This window comes from Phyllostomus hastatus, unplaced genomic scaffold (genome assembly GCF_019186645.2).
Source record: "Phyllostomus hastatus isolate PE091 unplaced genomic scaffold, TTU_PhHast_1.1 phas_scaffold_1066, whole genome shotgun sequence".
Taxonomy (NCBI): Eukaryota; Metazoa; Chordata; class Mammalia; order Chiroptera; family Phyllostomidae; genus Phyllostomus; species Phyllostomus hastatus.
In genome coordinates, this window is record NW_025334004.1 from 25,614,233 (window position 1) to 25,636,898 (window position 22,666).

Sequence of the window (22,666 nt, forward strand, 5' to 3'; positions counted from 1 at the left end):
CCTCTTCCTAGAGCCCCTGCGCAGCAGGCGGCTCCTGGGCTGGCCCGGCTGCCGGGCACACGTCAGCTTGGTGGATCGATAGTAATTCGGGGCTCTGGGGGCAGGGCACCGCCTGAGTAACTCAGATGAACTGAACATGAACACCAGCTTCCTCCTGAGTCCTTGGGGGAAGTGCCTGCACCATCCACTTAGCTCGGAGCCTGACCAATCCCGGGGCCCTCCCCTTCCCCTCTCCCCCCTCTCCTCCTCCTGGCAGGGCCTGGGTGCTCCTGCCTCTCCCACCAACACTTCATATCCTGCGAGCTCCTGGGAGGATGGAGGCTGCAGGGTCGTCCCAGGCCAGGAGGTGCTACCAAGAGGCCCTAGAGAAACTCTTCCCACGCCTCTGCTTTCTCTGCTCCCTGGTGACCTACGCACTGGTGGGGGCCCTGCTGTTCTCAGCCATCGAGGGCGGCCAGGACCTGGGGGCAGGTGACGGGGAGTTGGAGAAGTTCTTGGAGGAGCTCTGCTTCCTCTTGCAATGCAACAAAACTGGTAGGTGGCTCACCTGGGCAGGGCTGGCCTTTTCTCCACGGGTGCGGGCAGACCTGGAGAGCCGAGGGCTCTCCTGCAGGAGGATGGGTCTGGGGGCCCTCCGCATGTCGCCTCCCCGTTCCTAGGCCATCTGAGGCCAGTGGCTCCTCCTCTCTGAGCCTCAGTTTCCTCCTCTGTGAATAGAGAGAAGAATGGCCTGTGAGGGTTGCTGTGAAGAATGGGACAAAGCACTGAGCACCCAGGAGCTACTTGGAGAGGCCGGCTCCCTTCCCTTTGCCTCAGCTCCCAGGCCCACACAGACCAGCAGGCCCTGGGGTGGGCAGGCGGGCGGGCGGGTGATGGAATCTGGGGCTAGGAGTTCCGAGGCTGGTCCTCAGAGCTGTGCCTGCCTCACCCCGCGATTCAGTTTACAGGGATTAGAATTCAAGGAGCAATCCAAATGGGGCTCAGACCTGCTCCCCAAGGTAGCAGGCTGCCCCCCTCCTCTCCCACTTTCTGTTTCAAACAGCATTTTCTGTTGCTGAACTTAGGGATGGGGCAGGGATGGTCAGAAGACCTTGGGGCCTGCTTCTAGTCTCTGTTGCTCTCCCAGCTTGCTGTGTGGTCGCGGGCAGAGCTGTTGCCCTCTCTGGGCCTAGTGTGCTGGACGGAGGGTGGCCAGCAATCACCGGACCCTGTGGGGAAGCAGATGAGGTCATATACACGAAGCCTCTTGGAAGGCACAAGGCCCTTTAATATATGTCCGCATCGGATTGCATTTATATTCAGTCACTTGTTTCTGCTAGAGGCAGGCCCTTTCGGCTGGGGCTGACTAGGCGCTGGTCATGGGAGGCAGAATCTCCCTCCGTGGAGGCCCCCCCACCCCACACCACCCCTCTCTGCGCCTGTACCGGACAGACACACGCCTGCTCAGCCAGCCAGGGAGATGACTTCTGCCACTGCCGCCGCTTGGACACTCTGAGGCATCCCTGGGTCCAGACTGGCAACAAGTTCAGGGCCTCCCAAACCTGGCCACGCGTCTGCAGCACCCAGGGAGCTTGTCTCCAATGCACACTCCCAGGCCCCTCCCCCAAACCGGCTGCATCGTGCTCTCTGGGGCTGGGTTGGAATCTAATCTTTAAAAAGTGTCCTGGGTGCTTCTGGGAACAGAATGGAAACCCAGAGCGGGCCCAACCCCACTTCGTGCAGATTTTCAGTGCAGGTTAACATGTCCAGTAAGTACGGGCTGAGCGCAGACCCCGAGTCGATTGCTCTTGACCCCTCGGCACACTTCACCCTCACATGGACCCCCTAGGAGGGCTGGAATGTCCCCCTTGGACAGATTAAGCAGCTGCGGTGCTTAACAGCAGCGTGCCTGAGGTCACACACTGGGAGATGGGTCCAGGGATTCGACCCCCGGCATTGGACTCCAGAGCGAGAGCTTGTCACCACCGTGTCATCCTGCCTCCCTAATGGGGAAACTGAGGCTGAGAAGCAGGCCTCCTGTCCTCAGCTGTAGGGCCTAGGCGGGGTCAGAGCTGGGTCTAGCGTGCAGGTGTCGGGATTCCCGGGCTGGTGCCCACTCAGAGGAGTAGTGGCTTCCTGCTCTGTGACACCCTCTTACTACGATGCCAGCGTCTGGCAGGGGGCTTCTAGGATCTCCAAAGCCACGGGCTGCTGGGCCAGAAGAAGCGTCTGAAAAACCAGGACTCCCAAACCTGCTTCTGCCATGTGTCCCAGGCGTCCTCAGGCGGCTGGTGCCCACAGATCGCTGGATAAGCACCAAACCCCACCGGGCTTAACTACCTCCGGGAGTGGTGCCGGTTGCAGCCACATAACGGCTTGCATTTCATAAAAGCCTTTTGCTTTCCGTTTACAAGAACCCCGTGAGAGAGACAGAGCAGCAGTTTGTTTATATGGCCCTTGGCAAGGTGGAAGAAACGGAGGCCCAGAAAGTCCAGAAAGCCCTCTAAGGCCACCCAGGGATCCCATGGCTGAGTCAGGCTGAACACCGCCCCCCCCCCACCCCCCCCCCGCCAACCCCACCCCTGCCAGGCTTCTCCCTTGGGTGCTGGAGCAGGACCTGTCTGCAGAGACATTTAATAGCAGGGCTCCGAGAGCCAAGTGTTGGTGTTGATGGGGCCACAAGGCCGGGGCCCCGCTGGTCCTTGGGGGAGACCCCCTTCACCTGGGTGGGACCTATCTCGAAGAGCAGAGCCCTGTGCCTCAGCTGGTCATCTCTTTCTTGAGTCATGGAAGACAGGAAACTGGATCTCAGGAAGCTGCTGCCCACGGTGAAGCACCAGTGGTTCCACAGGTCCGCAGACTGGTCTTTCCTGAGCTCGCTTTTCTTCTGCTGCACAGTGATCAGCACCGTGGGTAAGTTCAAGGGCAAGGTCGGGCCTGGCAGAAGGACCTGGGGGAGAGGGTTGGGGAGCGGATGCTGGGATGTTCGGTTCACGCAGTGTGGAGGGCCTGCCCTGTGCTAGGCCCGCTGTGCGCGGGTGGGCGTGGTTCCCAGGTCGGGGGCCCAGCGGTCCCTGCCCCTGGCCCATAAGGCGCCTTTGTGGAAATTAGGAAAGACGGCCCTTCCTTCAGGTGGGTGCAGCCCATGCCCGGGTGTAGACCGCAGTGAGCAAGGTGTGGGCTAGAATTCAGCCCCTTCTGGGCTGTCGGCTGGGTGCTCTTGTACAAAATCCCGTTGGCCAACAGTGCCTGCCCGCCCGCCCAGGCTCCCGGGCAAGGCAGAAGGCCTCGGGACGACCACGCCCGGTCAGCATGCAATGCACTCAGGGTTCGGCGGGAGCGCAGAGCTGGGGGGCTGCCCCAGGGCGGGGAAGGCCCAGGGGGCAGGATGTCAGTGGGGAGCACGTGGTAAGGCCCCCTGGAGGGGAGCACAGCCAGGCGGAGTCCGAGAGGGGGAGCGGGAGTCACCTTGGGGGGAAGGTGGGGTGTGAAGAGGGCACTCCAGGCTGGGAGAGCGGCGAGGGCAAAGGCCCCAAAACACAGAAACCCAGGGGCGCTGTAAGGAGGCGAAGTCAGGCATGAAGAGAGGCGAGAGAGAGGGGAGGCTCGGACCAGGGGAAGGCCCCGCCCCTGGGCTGAGGTGGTCGGGTTCAATGCCAGGACAGTGGGGGCTCCGTCCAGAGGGTTTTGAGCAAGGTGAAGGCACGGTAGCTCAGCATTCTAGCAAGACCACCCCCACTGCAGCACGGAGGCGGACCAGGGAGGGTGAGGCTAGCAGCAGGGAGACCAGGGCGGAGGTTTCTGCCACCGATGGTGACAATGGCCTGATCTAGGACAGTGGTCCTGAGGGTGGGAAGAGGGGTGGGCTGAAGGAGGACTTGAAGGAAAGTCTGCAGGGGGTGGATACGAGGGTGAGGAGGAGGGGGAGGCCAAGGTCTCTAGCTTAGGTGGGTGGGCTCCTTGGCCCTGGGGGATGGTGGTAAGGACGCTGGACCTGGGGATGGAGGCGATGGTTGAGGACATGGAAGCCGAGGCCTTCCAGGGGTGCCTTCCAGGGGTGCCTCCCAGGAAAGACACGCAGCACTCCGGCGCCCAGGGAGGGGCAGGGTGGGGAGGCGGATTTCAGGGCGACCAGCGCCCCCAGGTGGTTTCTTTCAGCACTGGTCCCATTCTCCTGAACGCCGCTCCTGCCAGGGTCGTGGGCAGAGAGAATAACAGCAATAGCCACACTACTGAGCACTCACCAGGGCCAGGCGCGGCATCAACGCGCTTTATGTGATTCCCTTATTCATTCCTCACGGCAGCCCTCTGAGCTGGACGCCTCCCCTGTCCCATTCAGCAGGGGGCTATGACTCCAGCAGGGCAGCCACTGCCGGTGGGGCAGGGGCTGGGCACAGCTGGCCTTTTCGGGGAACCTCCAGCTCCAGGGGACCCCTTGAGGGAACGGCAGTTGTGGGGAGCTGAGCAAGGGGGCTGAGAGGATGGGGTTTAGCGTCTGCTTTTCCTCAAGAACTTTGGGCGCTTGATCCGAGGCAGCGCTTCTAAGCCTCGGCACTGCTGGCATCTGAGACACTTGCCAATTCCTTGCTTCCCTGGCCCGTATCCACCAGATGCACTCACTCCCCCCCCCCACTGTACCCACCAGTCGCTGCAGCCACAAAATGTCTCTGGCATTGACAAATGTCTTGGGGGGGCTCAACGGCCCCCACCGAGGCCCACTGAGCTAGTGCGGTGGTTAGCAAAGAGTGGGCCCCGGAGCAGCAGCTGGTGCATTGCCCGAGAACAGGTTAGAAGTTCAAGCTCATTCTCAGGCCCCATCCTAGGCCTTCTGAGTTGGAAACTATGGACGTGGGGCCCCGCGGTGTGTGTTTGAACAGGGTCTCCAGGCGATTTGGACACACGCTGATGTGCGAGGTGCCCGGATGTCTTCCACTAGCTCCCCCACCCGGACCCTACCCCCTGCCACTCCAGCCAGGATCTCCGGGGCGGCCCGGGCACCAGCCCTTTGCAGGGCCCCCTGGGTGGTGCTGATGGGAGCCCAGCTGCAAACCACTGATCTAACGGAAACGCATTAGTTTGGTTCTGATCCCGAGAAGGCGATGCTACTACCCACGGCCCAAGTCCATTAGGAGGACATCAGGCCGTCCAGTAATTACAGCTGGAAGGGGATGGTGGGGGAGGTTCTGCACTGCCTGCAATCAATAACGGGGTTCGGAGGTCGTGCTGGCATCACTGCTTCCTGCCCTGTGTCTCTGGGTCGCCTGAAATGCACCTGGCCTGGATGCTGGGAAAGAACACCTGGCAGGTGTGAGGTGGGTCAATCCCCGGTCATTTCCAGATGGGTCAGCCCCCTTGGATTAGAAAGTTAAGTGCATGGGCAATTCAATCCTCACAGCCTAAGTGGAGTCGACTGATCACAGAGGAATGTACAAATGCATTATAAGAAATGGTATGATTTGCCATTATGCATTTCAGCATTCAGGAACTGGGCTAGCTAACACAGCCCCTTCGCTGGGGCTGGGCGCTCTCGGAGACTTGCTTCCTTAATGCATTGTCTGCGATGTGGCGTACATTCTGGATCGTAAGCATAAGCCACCCGAAGGCAGCCACAGAGACTTCATTTGCAATTTGCTAAGCCCTCCTCTGCCAAGGGGAGCACTGGGTTGGGCATGTGCACTGGGGGGGGTGGTCTTTGGGGGAGGGGTACACACCCTTGTCTGCTGTGGGCTGCGGGCCCCTAGGCAGGTCACCTGACTTCCCTGTTCCTTGTCCGTAAGTGCAGTAATGATGGTGGTTGCCGGCGGCAGGGGTTTTGCTATGCAAGGAATTTTGACTCCAAATGGCAGTTTACTCTGTAAATCCCAGAAGAAATGTGCTAGGTGAAGCCACAGAGGCTTCATTTACAGTTTGCTAAGCCCACCTTCTTTCCTTAGAAAACAAACAAACGAAACAGTCTGACCCTGGGTCCCCACACTTGAGGCTGAGGATGTCTACTGGACAGTGTCTCCTGACTTTCCTAGGGGAGCATGAGAACTGGGGGTTTATGCCCTGTCTGGGAGACAGGGTGGCCTCCGTTTTGGGGCCCTTGTGGATGCTATTGACATCCTTAAAGGCCAGTGGCTCAGTGGGCCCATGATGTGCTGGGGCACGGGCACGGGGATCTTCGCTGACACCCAGGGCTGGGCCTCTGAGCTCCTGGCCCGATGGGGGAGGCTCAGCTCCCTCCTCGCCCCTCCTCCCTGCTCCAGGGGGCCTCTCCACACCCTCCTCCAGGGCCGGTCAGCTGCCTCTTTTGCTCGAGACTTCCCTGGTTTTAGCACCAGAAGAGCTGCATTCTGGAAAACCCTTCAGTCCTGAGCAGACTGGGCAGCAGACTGGGCAGCTGGCCATTCTATCCATGATGCACCTCAGTCCCCTGTCCCCCCTCTTCTTTAGATCCTACCTCCACCACGGTCTCCTCGGTGGTTCTGGCCTGTCACCGAAGCCTGTCCTGAGCCACTTTGGCAATCTCCTGTCCCTGAGGGGAGGGAGTGAGCTGCTGGAGACCTTCAGGGAGCAGGGGAAGGGAAAAGAGGTGATGGAAACTCTCGGCACACTCACAGCAGGTCCTGCCGGTGGCACAAACCTGGGATGCTGATGGGAGGTTTAGCCAATGCGGTCCCCACTCCTGACCCCGGTGCATGCGCCTGTTGCATCCCCGCCGCATCCTGCTGGAATGGAGGGGAGCCGAGCTCAAGGCCAACCCTCCCCCTCAAGTAGGAGCTCCCAGAGGGCGCGACCTCTGCCTGTGCACAGGAGCCAGGCATATAGTAGGTGCTCAATAAATGTGAAATCCGGGCCGGGTGCCTTTGCTGCCATCGCTCACCCGACAGTCTGCTCTTTTACGTCCTGCCCTCGAGCACCATCTGTGATTCTGTACTCGCTGAGCGGAGTGTGACTCCTATCCGACTCCCACTAAACCAGAATCTCGGTGGGGCTGGGCCCCATGTTTACTTCGCTCACCAGGGTGGCCCCGGTGCGTGCAGTCGGTGCCCAGTGTGCATGCACAATACGACCACACACACAGCGTTAACTGCCCTACTATCACACGGCACTTTTGCCACCAGCTGGGGTGGCATGGTGTGCCCTGGGATGGGCACGAACTGATGAGACCTACCGAGGGCCACTGCCTTCCTTCGTCCCGAACCCTGGTGAGGTGGCCACCTGCGCATCGTCCCGTTCCCGGAGGGCAGAGCCCCAGGGTTCGCCACAGGCGCTGGAGGAGCTGGGGCCCAGCCAGCCTAGCACTTACCTTCCAGTTCATTTAAATAGTTGGGCTGAGTTTTCTGTATGAATCATCCTTCGTAACATCAAAACTTAAACACAGGCATTAAATGCAAAAGCTCTCCCTCTGTGGAAGTCTCTGAGTGCACCCATTCAGAAGATCCGCACTGTCGGAGTGTGACGGCCCCCTGCTCCGGCCCCGCAGCGGAGGAGGCGAGGGTGCGGGTAATGGGGGTAGAAGGAGGGGCTCCTGGAGAGCAGGGCGGCCTCAGCCCACCCACCCCTTTGCTTGGATGACCTGTACTCCCTGGGGGGAGGTTTACACCCCCTCGGTGCTCCTGACCCAGTTGGACAGTGAGCCCTGGCTTGGGAGCAGGCAGGCAGCCCTGGCCAGGTTGCTTCGTGGCTCCGACCTCGGCTTCCTCATCTACGAATGGCGATGACAGCACCGACCTGTGGAGGTTGGCTGACACCAGCCCCCCCGGAGTGCCCAGTAGACAGCACGCATTTGCTCCTGAGGGCGAGGACACCAGCATCCATCAGTCGCCCACTACGTGTCGGGCTCTGGTCCCATGCACTCCTTCCTGCTAGTCAACAGACAAAGCAGGGACTGTCATCCCCATCTTACAGATAAGAAAGCCGAAGATGTGAGTAGTCAAGTAACTTGCAAGTAAACGGCGGAGCTGGGATTTGAACCCAGGTTGGCAAGATTCTAGATGCGGGGATCCTAACTACTTCCCCATTGTTGGTGAGCATGGTTGTCGGGTCCGCTGCAGCCCAAGAGGCTCTGAGGGCGGCCATTGTATTTGGTTCACTTTCCGGCCTCCTACTTTCCCGAATGCTGGGCGCTCTGCCGTAACATCGTTGGCACACGGTAATTGCCTGTTACGCAGAAACAAATCGAGAGGCCCAGGCATCCCCGGGAGGACGAAGGCGGCTTCTGGAGGATGAGGGAGGCGGTGGGCAAGATTGCCAAGCCGTCCGCACCCTCTCACCTGCGCTCACGCTGTTCTCCTAAGGGCGCTGGCTCTTCCTCACGCGGACACTCAGAGGCGGCCACGGCAGACTGACAGGCGGTGGCTCGCTCCCAAACATGTGCTTGCCCCTGCCAAGGACATTTGGGGTCAACGACCTTTGGACATGAGTTGCTCCAAACCCTAAAGAGAAGCTGGGCATCCCCCCTGGCCCGGTACCCCCCACCAAAGCAGGCCTCATGTTAGGCAGGGGGATAAATGTCTCAAGATGAATATTTGCCAATGCATTGTATCAAATGCTATGCCAAGGAGGGGAAACGGCAGAAGATCTCTTTAAAGCTTCTTGGGGAGGGGGAGGAGCAGATGACGACCCCCGACTGTGTCCTCTTTTTCAGGTTACAGCCACATCTTCCCCGTCACCAGGCTCGGCAAGTACGTGTGCATGCTCTACGCCCTCTTCGGCATCCCCCTGATGGTGCTGGTCCTCACGGACACAGGTGACATCCTGGCAACCCTCCTGTCCACGTCGTACAACCGGCTCCGAAAGCTCCCATTCCTCTGCCCTCGCCTTCCCAAATGGTGCTCCCGACTGCTTTCCAGGAGAAGGCGGGACGCCAAGCCCGCGGGCCAGGCTGTCCCCAGGATCATCATCGACGCCCCAGAGCCCCAGGACCCCAGCCCCAGGTGTCCCGCGGCCTCAAGCAGCAATGTGGAGCTGCTGGAGAGGCTCCTGGCACGAGAGACACGGAACACGCTGCCCCTGCCCACGCGGGCCGTGGAGCGGAGCACCTCCTGCCCTGAGCTGGCGTCGGGGACACTCTCCTTCTCCGTCATCAGCAACCTGGACGAGGTGGGCCGGCAGGTGGAGAAGCTGGACGTGCCCCTGCCCCTCATCGCCCTCATCGTTTTTGCCTACATCTCCTGCGCGGCCGCCGTCCTCCCCGCCTGGGAGGAGCACCTGAACTTCGAGGACGCTTTCTACTTCTGCTTCGTCACGCTGACCACCATCGGGTTCGGCGACATCGCGCTGCAGCACCCTCACTTCTTCCTGTTCTTCTCGCTCTACATCATCGTCGGGATGGAGATCGTGTGCATCGCTTTCAAGCTGGTGCAAACCAGGCTGATTCGCGGCTACAAACACTTCATGCTGTTCTTCACGAAAGGGAAGTTCTAGGACGCCGTGAACACAGGAAGGCTCCACCGTCTCTCGTGAGGCGCACACTAGCTGAGCTGGTTCCCTCGCCTTGGCGTTTGGGGCAGTGTCGTTAGAGTGTGGCACTGCGGCCTGCCATCAGAGACCTGGCGGTGTGGACACAGAGCCTGCGCGAGGGCCGGTTTCAGCCTCTGGGCCCCGCAGAAAGGTGGCTGCCGCCTTTCGTGTCAGGACGTAGACAAAAACCCTCACCCTTCCCCAACGTCCAATTTATTTCCCTGTCTTCATTTAAAAGAAACTGTCACCTTATGTCGATGAAACCACCTCCTGGAAGTCACCCGTTTCTTGCAACATGGGAAAAAACTTACCTTTGTTCTTGCAATCTGTACTTTTGCACTAAATTAGAACCGCCCTGAGCAGCTCCCTGTGTGCCCCTGATGAAACAGAGCTAGTCTGGGCAGCCTCTTTGCTTGAATGACGGCGCGCACGTGGGCGAGATCAGCTGGATTCCAGCCTGTGTAAAATACGCTGATCCTGCCTCATGGGATTGTTGCCCATGTTTGTAGGGCCTGGGAGATGTCCTGATGGCCAGAGTCTGTGCAGACCAGTGTCCTCACTCGGCTGCACGCGACGGGCACCTCCTGAATGAGCTGGCACGGGAAGGGGCTGGTCTGTGTGGCAGATACTGTAGGTGCCCCTCCCAGAAGCCCTGGGACTCCAGCTCCCTTTGCCTGAGAGAGAACTTGCTCTGGCCCGGAGGGCGTGGCTTCACCGGGAAGGCTGGAAATCCAAAGAGCAGAGGCTCTTGGGAGTATCCCTCAGCCACTGAGGAATAGCACCCAGCGGCTTGCCTCCTTTACAGGGCGACTCTGGGTCACCTTCACCACGGTCTCCCGACCTCCCCGACCGAGTGGAACCTCGGTTGCTCCGAGCATACCTTGTATTCATCTCCCTGTCCCTCCTCCTCTTGAGGTCACCCCTAAACAACCCACACGCACGCTAATCCTGGTCTCAGAGTCACTCCTGGGACCCCGGCCTGGGAGAGGATGTAACAGAGTAAGAACTGGTCTTACTATTTCCCTGGTCAGCTATGAGACATATCCGATTGGAGAGAATCAAAGTTTTTTTGGAGAGTATCTGGGGGGAAAAAAATTGACCTGTGTCCAGTGATTAGCAAAATTCGTCCCTAGGTAAATGATGAATCCTACTCCAGTGTACAGAGCAACAATGGCGAGGACCAATGAAAAATTCCCGGGGATTCCAGTTTGAAAATAAAGGAAGCCGGTAGCTTTGCGAAGTTCAGATAGACGGACACCGAGGGCTGTGCTTGCTGCTTCCCAGGCTCAGAGAGTGGAGGTAGTTACAGGCGGTGCCGAACCCCCCGGCCAGTCCCTTCTGGGGGCGGTAGGAAGTCCCGTTCAAGTGCACTCATGGAGTTTGTCAGGGGCGTCCACCAAATATCAGGTCACGCTCGTTTGCTGGCGGGTCGGTGTTCCTCCGCAGTTCTGAGGACATGGCTCAGCCGGCCTCCCCGCTGCTCGCTTCGCACCCCTCCGTGCCAGGCACCCATATTCCCGCCCCCTATTTACCTCTCACTCCAGTGCCGCAAGGTGAATTCAGCCACTCTCAGCCTTGCCTGGACACCTGATGTCTGCAAGAACACTCGTGCCATCGGGCACAGAAACGCCCGCCCCCCACCCCGCCCCCCCAACCCCAAGCGCAGCTCCTCCGGGACCTAGACCAGAGCCTTTGGTGGAGGCGCTGACCCAGAGGCCGTGGAGGTCGTCCTGTCCGGTTGTCCGCCAGCCCAGCAGATCCTCAGCTGTTTTTAACAGAGGAAACTGAAGTTCATGGGCATTTGACTCAAGATGAGCGCCGAAGAGGTGGTGGGGAGGTGGAGGATGAAGGGAGTCGTCCGGGGAGGCCCAATCCCCGGGGACCAGGAGGGGGCTTCCAGAGCGGTCGCTGTCAAGGGAAGGGCAGCCGGGCCCAGCAGCGCTGGGTTCTCGGGACTGGAAGTTCGCGGGTGGGGGAGCTGATGGAGGAACCACTCCGGACCCAACACTAAGAAGGTGCGGCCTCGAGGCTGCCCTGGGCGGGCTGAGCGGACTGCACTTCCCCGAGTGACCACCAGGTGGAGCCGCCAGACCGCGCGGCCCGGCGCTCCTCGGCCAGCAGGTGGCGTGTCTGAGGCTCCCGCCCAGCAGATCCACTACCGCACGCCCCGGTGCCTCCAGGAAGGCGCCCCTGGAAGCGGCTATCTCCCGCCACTGCGGCCCTCTAAGAGGAGACACCTCGGCTTCTGTCCTCATCCTGGTCCCAGAGCAGGAGGCTACTCGGGCTTCCGTCCCCTGCCGCGGACACCGGGGGAAGTAGCCCCCGATCCATGCTCCTCCTGCAGCTTTCACGAGGGGTGCTTCCACCGCACGTCCTCGCCAAGGCTGTCCCCTGCCCTTCACATTACATGCCCTGCCCAGCTAAGGCCCGGGAATGTCACCGCTGGAGTCCCAGGCACTAGACACTTGGTGTCCAGTCATTAGTCGTCCCTCACATGGGTGGCTTCCTTCTCTGATCCACCAGCCTCACTCCGGTGGGTAGACCGGCTGAAGCTTGCGAGAAAGACACCTAGAAGCTTCTACGAAGCACCGATGCCCTGTCCCGCCTGAGATCTGTTGGGCTGGGGGCTCTGGGAGTGGCTCCCAAGAACGACTGTGGTGATGGGGCTGTGGTTCTGCTGTTTCTAAAGCTGCCAGGTGACTCCTGTGGTGGCGCTGCGAACCGCTGCCTTCCGGAGGGCCAGGGCCAGGGCCAGGCAGGCTCTCACCCCTGGGAGGGGCTCAGGGCCCTCCTGCTCTCTGGGAGGCCTGCGGGGACAGACCTGGCTGGGCGCCCATCCTGGGGTGGTCCTGCCCTGCTGAATGACCCAGCCAGGTGGAGCCCTGCTCCGGGTCTCTGCAGAGAGGAGAGGGTTGGCTCTGGCAGCCCCCTGTGGTCCGGCTGACCTCTGCCCGGTGTGCTGCCGTTTGTGTGGGTGGGGAGCAGAGTGGCCTGGCCCCCCGGGGGCACTGGCCTGTGGGCTGCCGGCTGACTTGCTCTGACCTGGGCCTCTCAGTACTGGCGGGGAAGGGCCGTGTGTCTTAGTGGCGAAGGCCTCTGCCCGTGGAGGCAGGCTGCCTGGAATCTGGGCAGGTGTCTTTCCCACCAAACCGACATCAAACAGTACCTACCTCAGAGGGTTGTTGTGCGGATCCAGCAGGGAACCCACAGGAAGTGCTGTCGCCCAGCGCCCAGCTTTGGGGGCTCCTTACAAAGTCCCAGCTGTCCCCGTTGCTATGATTTGGAGTCAAACATGGTGCGCTTCGGCTCTCTCTGGCACCCCCCCGCTACCCGAGGTTGGCAGATAGTGAGGTACGAGCTCGGGGTACTCAGCATCAGCTTGCAGAGCCCCCACGGATTCTGGGGCGGTCTCAGTCATGGGGGCCCAGGCAACGAGGGCAGTTCTCACCCTGGTGGGGCACCTTCGGCAGCTAACACCCCAGAACACGTGGGGTGGGGGCCGGGGGGGCACTCTCCCTCAGCTCCCCACTTAGTACCCTGGGGTTCGTTGGCACAACCGTGTCCTTCTTCCCCAGCCTGCATCTGTCACCTTCCTGGGCTGCCAAAACAGTGCTTTGCCTGATGCTCTCTCTCTCTCTCTCTCTCTCTCTCTCTCCAGGGCTTCCCCCTGCAGCCCTCCACGTCTTCCCTGTCTCCACTCCCTCCCTCTGGCCTCATCCCACCCTCTGGCCTCATCCCACCCCCCCCCCCCCCACTGCGGATATTAACACCGCCCCCAGAACTCCAGGCTGAGGACTGCCATCCAGGTGCCTCTAACGGACTCGCCCAAGGCTGGGCTCTAATCTTGTTGTGGGGGGGGTCCCGCTCCTCCCCACCCTTCCAGCCTGGGGGGCTGCCGAGACCAGGCTTTCTTCTCTCTCCGGCTCTGTGACTGGAGAGGCCCCTGTGCGGCTTTTAAGAATTCCCCCAGCCGTGAGCGTGCCTCCCAGACATACTGATTTCTCTGGTGTCAGGTGGGGCCTGGGGAGTGTAGACTTGAGAAGCTCCCAGGTGACTCTTGTTGCTGGTTCACTCACATAGTCGTGCACAAGCCCCTGCCGAGTGAGCCCCGTGTTCCAGGCGCGAGCGGTGTAGCCCCGAAGGCACTTCTGAGGTGCAGGCACATGGCCGACGCTCACGCATGGTTGCAGGGCCAAGGGGCATCCAGCGACTTCTTTCCCCCCGGCAGAGAACCAAGAAGACAGCTGGGTGACAGGGGAGCCAGGATGAGGGGGTCATCCCCCGATCCAGCTCCCTGGAAGCCAGGCACGTGCCACGGCTGGCAGGGGACAGGCCGGGTCGGAGGGCCTGGGCGGCTTGGCTGTTGCCGTGGTGACCGACGTGCATCTGTGTAGCCGAGAACTTTGAAGTTGACTTGGACGCTGGACAACAAAGGGCACCTCCGTCTCAGATACAAATCGTGGCTCCTTTTCATCCTCCTCACCCTTTACTGCTCTGCTTTTGTTCTTGCCATTTAGATCAGAGAATGAAACCCTTTCAAGGGGCATAAATTCAAAACATAGGCCATTAAGGGGCCTCTTGGAGGTTCAAGCTCCCCTTTAGATTCTTCAGAAAGCACTGGCACGTGTGGAAAACGGAGATGCCCGCACGAAGGTGGGCAGCACCGCCTGTCTGTCACCATCGACAAACACAGCTTTGGGCAAATTAGGTTCCTAGCCGTGTGTGCACGAAACAGTTAATAAAGCTACTGCAGGAGTCATCACCTGCACATCGTCTTCCACACGAACGACTGTAAACCTAATTTTGCCCACCCCTGCATTTACTGAGGACCCACTATGTGCCAGGACCCACGGGATTCAGAGTGGTACAAGGTGGACCGGGTCTCTGGGCTCCCAGAGCTTATGGCCAGGACTAGCCCTCCAGGCCTCAGTCTCCACAATGTACAGCGACCGGGCTGAAGTCGCCCGGGGGGTCTCCACGGGGCGCTCTCTGAAGCCCAGGCAGAGATTCCAGTCACTTGCCCCTACTTTGGCCTGAGTAGGTTCGCTTTGCCCTGTTTTTTTTTTTTTAAAGATTTTATTTATTTATTTTTAGGGAGGGAAGGGAGGGAGATAGAGATAGAGAGAGAGAGAGAAACATCAATGTGCAGTTGCTGGGGGTTATGGCCTGCAACCCAGGAATGTACCCTGGCTGGGAATCGAACCTGCGACACTTTGGTTCCCAGCCCGCGCTCACTCCACTGAGCTATGCCAGCCAGGGCTGCCCTGTTTTATATAGTCTGCTTTCCTATAACACTTTGTTTGAAGAAAGAAGTCCACAACTTCCCGAGAGAGAGAGAGAGGTAGGGAGAGAGAGAGTGAGAGAGAGCGAGCGAGTTGGGAAGGAAAGCTGCTGGCCAAGGACTCTCTAAGGCCGTCTCCAAGCACTCTCTAAGGTGTGCTGTGATGCTGACGGCCGGGGGAGACCGCAGATTCTCCGGGCGGGTCGGCTGCGTGGAGACTGATGGACAGAGGGGGCCGAGTTGCCTGAGGGTGGCCGCCGGCCTGCATGCTGACGCCCTACCTTCACGTTAAGTAAAGTGGGGGACTTCGCTCAGCTGGTGATGGAAAGAGACCGTCCTGTACGCTTCTCACCGAGCACACCCAGGGCATCGCTTCTGAGACTTCTGCCCTTCCCAGAAGTCTCTGGGTCCGCCGGGCCTCGCAGTCTTGGAGGACGGCACCCTCCCCTGAGGCCTCTGCCAGCTCTGGCCCCCACACAGATGTCCGGGGGAATGTCCTGTCCGCCCAGTCACTAGTCTCAGAGCGTGATGTCTGTTGAAGAAGTGTTCTTAGAAGAGGTGCCGGGTCCCTGTTGATGCTCCTGTTTTGGGGGACCCACCCCTTACCCTGTGCCCTTCCCAGGTCCTCCCCCCACCCCCAAGTTCTGAGACCCTGGCAGGCGGAGCCCTCTGACACCTCCCTTTCCTCCCTGCGCAGCCCCTCCCCTCTTCCTCCTCAACAGGTGACTGAGTGACCGGAGGCCAGATCACAAAGGTCACGCAAGTCTTTCCCCAAGGCCATTCACGCCGTCTGGGCAGGAAAGCAGGAAGCGGGTCTGGGACAGCGTGTTTCATTGGCTGTCTCTTGCCTCAAGGAGCCGCAGGAAAGCTTTATTAGCACAGCAAACCCAGACAGTACTGCACGTTCAAGGAGATATTTTTACCCTGAGGCTGAGTCTTCTCCTGTTTACTTTTTTTTTTTGAACTTAATAATTTTTTTAAAGATTTTATCTATTTATTTTTTAGAGAGGGAAGGGAGGAAGAAAGAGAGAGAGAGAGAGAAACATCAATGTGCGGTTGCTGGGGTTCATGGCCTGCAACCCAGGCATGTGCCCTGGCTGGGAATCGAACCTGCAACACTTTGGTTCGCAGCCCGCGCTCAATCCACTGAGCTACGCCAGCCTGGGTCTGTTTACTTCTTTAGCAGGCGTGTTACCTTCCTCCCTGAGGGCCACGTGGATGCACAGAAAGAGAGAGATTCTGGATTGCAGGACAGCTTCTAGCAAAACAGCCCACCTGAGCAGGCTGCTGGAATTTTTGCTTTTGCCTCATCCTCTCGGGTCCTTCCAGAGGTCAGAGGCTCCCGGGTCTCCGAGGCCGCATCTCTGACTTGGCTGTGCACGGTCCGTGCACACAGTGGGCCTGCAGTAAAGGCCGGAGGATGGAGCGTCTGCTGCTGGGTGTGGAGGGTCAGAGGCAGCTCCGGGGACCCCTTCCTTCCGGTGATGTGCGTTTATTGTCACTAGGATACCAGGGCTCCCCCAGCCCCTCTCTCCTCTTCCAGGGAGCTGTAGCTGCGGAGAGAGCCGAGGGGAAGGGCTGGGTCAAGGTCCGAAGCCAGCTGGTCGGCTGTCACACATTTCACAGCCCTCCTACCTTCTCATCCGGCCCACAGCCCAGGCAGATGCCCCAGGAGAGGGAATGGCTCCCATCCACGGGAAGCAGGGAAATGGGTTTTGAAATGGGCTCCACCCACTAGGGAACGTTTCCTGCTCTTTGGCCCCACAATGCCAGAACTGGGGGTCTTCCCGAAGGCAGTGGTTACAGGGTGCGGAAAGGTGTGGCCGTCGGGATTGCTTGCCGCAGTATTATTCATCACGGACGCACAGTGCAAACGCCCGTCGGATGAGAGCGCGAAGGTCAGTGCCCGTGTTCACACACTGGACGCCCTTGGGCCCCGGAAGTGAACCTGTCTGCAGTCAACAGACATTACTTCTGTAGTAAGGCAAAAGCACTATAAAAATCTTTGTAAAAGTCATTGGGATGGTTTGCCACAAAAGCACATTGTTACCCAGATTAAACCCACTGGGCAATCATTGTGTGTGACTCAGTGTGCAGAAACCTTGCGCTCAACTCTGGCGGAGGGGTGGGGGGTCATGGCATTTAATGACGCTTGGCCTTGTCCTCTTGGGCTTTAGGAAGAGCGACCTCGAGATAGGTCTCTGTGTCAGTCTGTGAGATTGCCTGGGAGAGGCAGGGTAGCCTGCTGGGGAAGGCCACGGGTTCAGACTGGCCTCGGTTCAAGTTCTTGGGTGGCGGGAGAGCAGTATCGCCAACAGGAGCTCCAACTGGGGGGTGCCCCAATGTCCACCCAAAGAACGAACACAGGAACGGTGATGTGGCCGCAGAGTGGAGTATCACACAGCAGGGACACGAACAGACTTCAGCGCTACATGACATGGGTGACTCTCCCCAGAGACATTGTGCAAGAGGAACCAGAGAGAGAAAGAGCTTCTACAGAAGGGTTCCATTTACAAAAAGATAAAAAAGCAGACAAACCCCAATGGTGTTTTTAGGGAAACACCACAGGTGCTACTGTTACAAACGAGAGCAGGAGAAGACGATCAAGGGCGGTCACTCGTAGGGGAGGGAGGTCACTGGGACCCAGGAGAGGCACCCAGGGGCTCCGGGGTTTCCCGCCCAGCTTTACACCTTGGCCTGGGTGGGGGTCACAGTGGGACTCATGAACAATTGTTCTTTACACTGTCAGCACGTGTTTTTTGCACTCTCCTGTGTGTATGATCCATCTTATAATAAAAACATGGAAAGAAGCAATAGAAGCTTGTGGTAGATGACACTTCAAGACTACAGAAGGGCATACAGTTACCAGTGGGAAGTAAAAACCTTCCCCCTGCCACACTGCCGTCCCCCGCCGACACCCCCCGAGAACTGACGTGTCTGCATGTTGCACTGGCCCGTGCCGGCACAGCCTTTGAAATGACGTGCTTGTTTTCCTACACTGGATTGCAGCAGATAGGCTGTGCTGTGAGCTTTAGTTTCACCCAAGAATTGTACCAGGTCCAGCACAAATAACGCCTCTTTTTTATTACAAAATCCAAAGCATGTAATTCTGTAATGTCGCAATAGCACACGCAAGCACACCATGTGACATTTTAGGCGAAATGTTCGAATCGCTGTCCGTCGCATTGTGAGATGTTCGTGTACCCCACCAGCCACGCTCATGCGAGCCTTACTTCCGCCGGCCCCTGAACGTCTAGGATGTGTTTCCACGGCAAACAGTGCGCTGCCTAATTTTCTGGGTGGTCACGTGGCTGTTCTCTGCCAGGCTCACCACCACGGACTCCGGGAGGCCCCCACGTGCGGACACTCAGGAGGTTTCCAGATTTTTCCTACTGCGATTCTGCAGCCATGCAAGTGACTCGACCCACAAATGTCTTGAACTACTTTTCAAAAGCTTTCTCCTCCTTAAGTATTTCCTACTGTGCTGTGGGGAGTGTGGCGACTGCCCGGGGTCGTAGGAGACATTCGGTCTCTCCATGCTGCCATTCGGAAGGTCTTCGTCTTCTGCTTTCCTCAGAGAAATTAGGGTGAGAAAACCTAAAACCTCACAAATAAGCCCCCGAGTGTCACCCTGGTGGTAGCAGCAGCAGCTGAGGCCACCTGTGGTAAAAGGGAGGGCCAGAATCCTCCCCCAAGCCTCCTAGGAAAGGGAGAGCTCTCTCTGGAGTGTGTGTGTGCGCGTGTGTGTGCGTGCGCACGTGCACACGCCCCTGAGGCACCTACACACCAGGGGCTTCGCAGAGACACGGCACCTTCCCTGCAAGACAACAGTCGATAGAAATCCAATTGGACATAATCACTGGGCTTCTCTCCCCCACTCACAGATGGTGGCAGTGATTTTTCAGATGCCTTTTAGTTACAGACAAGTTTCTGAACAAAATAATTAGGTTTGGGCCTTTGCAGCCTACCCTATTGGACTATTGATTATCCACTAGCGTCCCCCTCCCAGCGGGTGTCTGGGTGTGCGGCTGGCATAGCAAGTGGGTGAAGACGGCTGTGAGCAGGGGAGGCGGGAGCCCCCGCGGAGCTGCGTCCCGAGAGCTCTCAGCTGCTGGGGACCACCTGTGGGCACCCCCCGGTCCGCACCCTCAGTGTGGAACACCCGCTGTCCAGGAAGCGGGGCTCCAGTCCTCACTGCCCTGACCTGGCCCCTGCGTGACCTCAGGCAAGGCTCTGTCCCTGTCCAGGTCACTGCTCCCTGTGGAAAAGGCCACCACTAGACTCAACAACCTCCAGGGCTCCTGCCAGCACTGGTGTTCTGTCCCAGGGCCGTCCCACAGAAATAAAACGTGAGCCGCACAGGACATTTTAAACTTTCTGGCAGCCGTGTTGAAAGAAAAAAGTAAAAAAGTAACTGGCAAAATTATTATTATTTGTAAAATATTCTACTTATTTATTTTTAGAGAGAGGAGAAGGGAAGGGTAGAAACATCGACGTGAGAAACATCGATCAGCTGCCCCTGCACGCGCCCCCACTGGGGGCCCAACCCACAACCCAGACACGTGCCCTGACCGGGAATCGAACCGGGGACCCTTTGTTTTATGGAACAACGCCTAACCCACTGAGCCACATGGGTCAGGGCTGGCAAAATTACTTTTAATAATATATTTTATTTAACCCAATGTATCTAAAATATTATCACTTTAGCATGTAAACAATATAAAACTTACTAGTGGAATGTTTTGCCTTTTTTCATACTAAGCCTTGGAATTTTAGTATGCATTTCCTATTTAAAGCATATCTCAGTTCAGCCTAGTCGCATTTTAAGCATTCCACAGCCATAGGTGGCATGGCTACTGGATTAGACAGTGCGGTCTACCCGACAACCCACTGTCTGTACAGATGGGGAAACTGAGGCTCAGCTGGCTGGGGCAGAGTCGGCTCTGGCCCCAGGGTCCCTATAGATGCTAGTTCTACGGGCCTGCTCTGTGAGCGGCACCGTGCAAGCCGCCCTTGGGGAGAGAGACGAGGAAGAAGTTGCTTCCTCCGCCGTCAAGGGGTTGAAGGTCCCGTTGAGGGTGGGGTGGGAGGAATGAGCCCCGACAGAGCTTCTGGGGAGCAGTGCATGCTGGCGAAGGCCTCTGTGGGGAGCAGGCTCTCTGGGCCTTGGGTGCTCTTGAAGGCAGGAGCCCCGGAGGGCTGCAGTGGTTATCTGGGGCTTGACGCCCAGGCCCAGGCGCAAGGACAGCTTGAGGAGGGACCTGGGGCTAGGAGTGGGATTTGGGAAGTTGGCGGTTGAGGAAAATATCAATGATGTCTGCTTCTGGGGCACTGAGCCACCGTCTGATTAGAGCAGAGGGCGAGAGCTGGGGACGGGAGGCCGGGTGGGGTGGGTTGCAGACAACCCTAAAAGCCAGGCAGAAGGCTTCAGACGGGAGTATTAGGGAGTCACCTTAGGCTCTTGCGCTGGGGAGGGGCTTGTTGGAAGCAATGGCTCACAGAGCTCCACTGAGTCACTGGCGGACTGGAGGACGTGGGCGGCGGCTGCGAGGACCCAGGCGGGAGCGGCGCACCGGGGGAAACGTGCTCTTCACTGCGGGCTGGCTGCTCTGCAGCCTCCAATTACAGCAAATGTCCCCAGACAGGTTAGTGATTCTATTACAGTGGCCCAACCTGGAGACCTGCGTTTTCCAGATAATGCTGCACGAAGCCAGTTAATGCCGTGATTCAATTACTAGGTTAGAGCATCTATGACTTAATTTCATTGGCAGCCAGCAAGGCAGCCTTCAGGCAACGTGACCTTTGCTTTGCCGTTCCCTCCCAAGACCAGTACAGTAGATTCGGTTACATTCTGCGCAGAAAATGTTCTTTTACAGTACGCAGAACTGAGACAAGAACGGAAATGAAATGTATTTTCTCTCACCGTAGCTCATTTTTAAAATATGTGTTAAACCACTGGGAGAGCTGGCTTCAAGGGAACCCCCCCCCCCCCCGCCACCCCTGACGGAGGCAGATGCTGGCTGAGACCTGGCCGAGCTCTCGAAAAGAACGTACGTCTGCTCACTTGCCGGGGAAATAAATACCAGTGAGGCCAACGCGGCTGATGGTATTGTTCTGATCTTCTGTGTCGGCTTTTTTTTTTTTTTTTTGTCTAGTTGTCCTTTCCATTGTTGAGAAAGAGGTCTTAAATTTGGATTGTGAACTTGTCTTTTTCTCTTTCTTTTGTATCCAGGGTCCGGCAGAAGTAAGGCCCACTTGAGCGTGGTTGGGAGGGTAAAAATATGGGTGTAATAATTTATAGTTTTCATCTGAGCATTTCACCTAAAGTGTCCTACAGCGTGCTTGAGTGTGATATCGTTATGTTACAGAATTACGTGCTGATGGTTTTGTCATAAAAGATTCTGTAATAGAAAGGGAGCGTTATTTGTGCTGGACACTGCATCTGGAAGCTCTGTTATTGGGAGCATATGCATTATAGTTGTTTATGTCTTCCGTTTGATCACTGATATCATTATGAAAACTTCCTTTTGTATATCCCTGTTTAAAGTCTGTTTGTAAATCTATTTTACCTGATATTAATACAGTCACTTCAGCTTTCTAATGTTTACAGTGTGCAAGGTATGTTTTTTCCATCTATTTACTTTCAACCCACCTGTGTACTTAGTTTTAAAGGGTGTCTCTTATAGACAGCGTGGAGTCTAGACTTTTTTTTAAAGAAAATCCACCTTGACCATTTCCTTTAATTGTAGGATTCATTAACGCTTACTGTATTTCATCTATCGTTTTATTTTTTGTTCTCTGCTTGATTCCTCTAACTTTTTTTGCTCATTGGTTCCTCCTTTCCTGCCTTTTGAAATTATTTAAATACTTTGTAGAATGTTTTATAAAATTTTAATTTAATTTTTCCTGTTAGCGGTTTACCTCTCCTTCCTTGTATTGTTTTTGCAGGGGTTGCCCGAGAGGTTACAGTGCACATCCCTGACTTTTTACACTCCGGCTCATGGTTATGACCATGTAACACTGCACACGGAAGGTAGAAACCTGGTCACTGCACAGCCCGTAACCACCCTTGTCCTCCAAGGTAGAGTTGTTTTGGGCCACACATCCACTCCTGCCATAAATCCCTCAAGACGGTGTCACAGTTTTAAATAGTTAAAGCTTTATAAAGAAAATAAAGGCGAAATGGCAAAAAAAACCCCAAAACAAAACAAAACCAAAATCAGACACAAAAACCCCAAGCCTTTTGCACCCAGCCCGACATTTAAATTTTGTGACGCTCGCCGTCCTCTCCCGAGAGTCTGGGTTTCCGTCTGCCCTCGTTCCCCTTCCGTCTGCGCAGACAGGGCACAGCCGCCAGCCCCCGGGAGATGCGGCCCACGTGCAGCTTCCGTGCTCGGCACGGCCAGTTCTGTCCTGAAAGCCTTCGCTATCCGCAGCCCCTTTCGGAGGCGGGGGACCCCAGGTACAGAGAGTTGGATTGATCATTTGCTTCAGTTCTCGGCACGCTGTTGTCACTGGTCCTTACAAGGCCCGTGTCTTGGTTTATTTGCACTTCTCTACTTCCCCACCGCGTCCCACACCCCCTCTGCTGGGATCCTCCCCAACAAGGGCACCCCCGTGGTGGATACGCACCCTGGGGCAGGAGCGAAGCCTCCAAAAGATGGAGTGTCTCTCTATGCTTCTAACGCCCCGACGTGGACTCGGCCGGCAGAGCTGGGCCCCCTCCCCCCTCCTTCTTTCCTACACATGACTCTGCCAAATCTGCGCACAGTTGCGGGGTATCCGGTGTGCCCTTCTAACGGCCACAGGGTGCTCCTTCACACATCACTGCTTTATTCCCTGGTGATGGAAACCCAGGCGCCTCCAGCTCCCCTCTGCCGTAGACAACAAGGCAAAGACTACCCTTGTCCTTGGCCCCTTGGGGGCCTGAGCAGGGCTTTCCCTGAGACTAGATGTGGA

The 22,666-nt window shown here is 57.5% G+C and overlaps 1 protein-coding gene across 1 annotated transcript; it reads left to right on the plus strand.

Annotated features, from left to right (window-relative positions):
• The first annotated feature begins 314 nt into the window (after positions 1 to 314).
• On the plus strand, positions 315 to 9,390 carry KCNK18 (potassium two pore domain channel subfamily K member 18). The gene is made up of 3 exons (XM_045853726.1): positions 315 to 534; positions 2,764 to 2,892; positions 8,612 to 9,390. Exons 1-3 carry the CDS (start codon positions 315 to 317, stop codon positions 9,388 to 9,390), a joined length of 1,128 nt encoding a protein of 375 aa, XP_045709682.1.
• Positions 9,391 to 22,666: the final 13,276 nt, after the last annotated feature.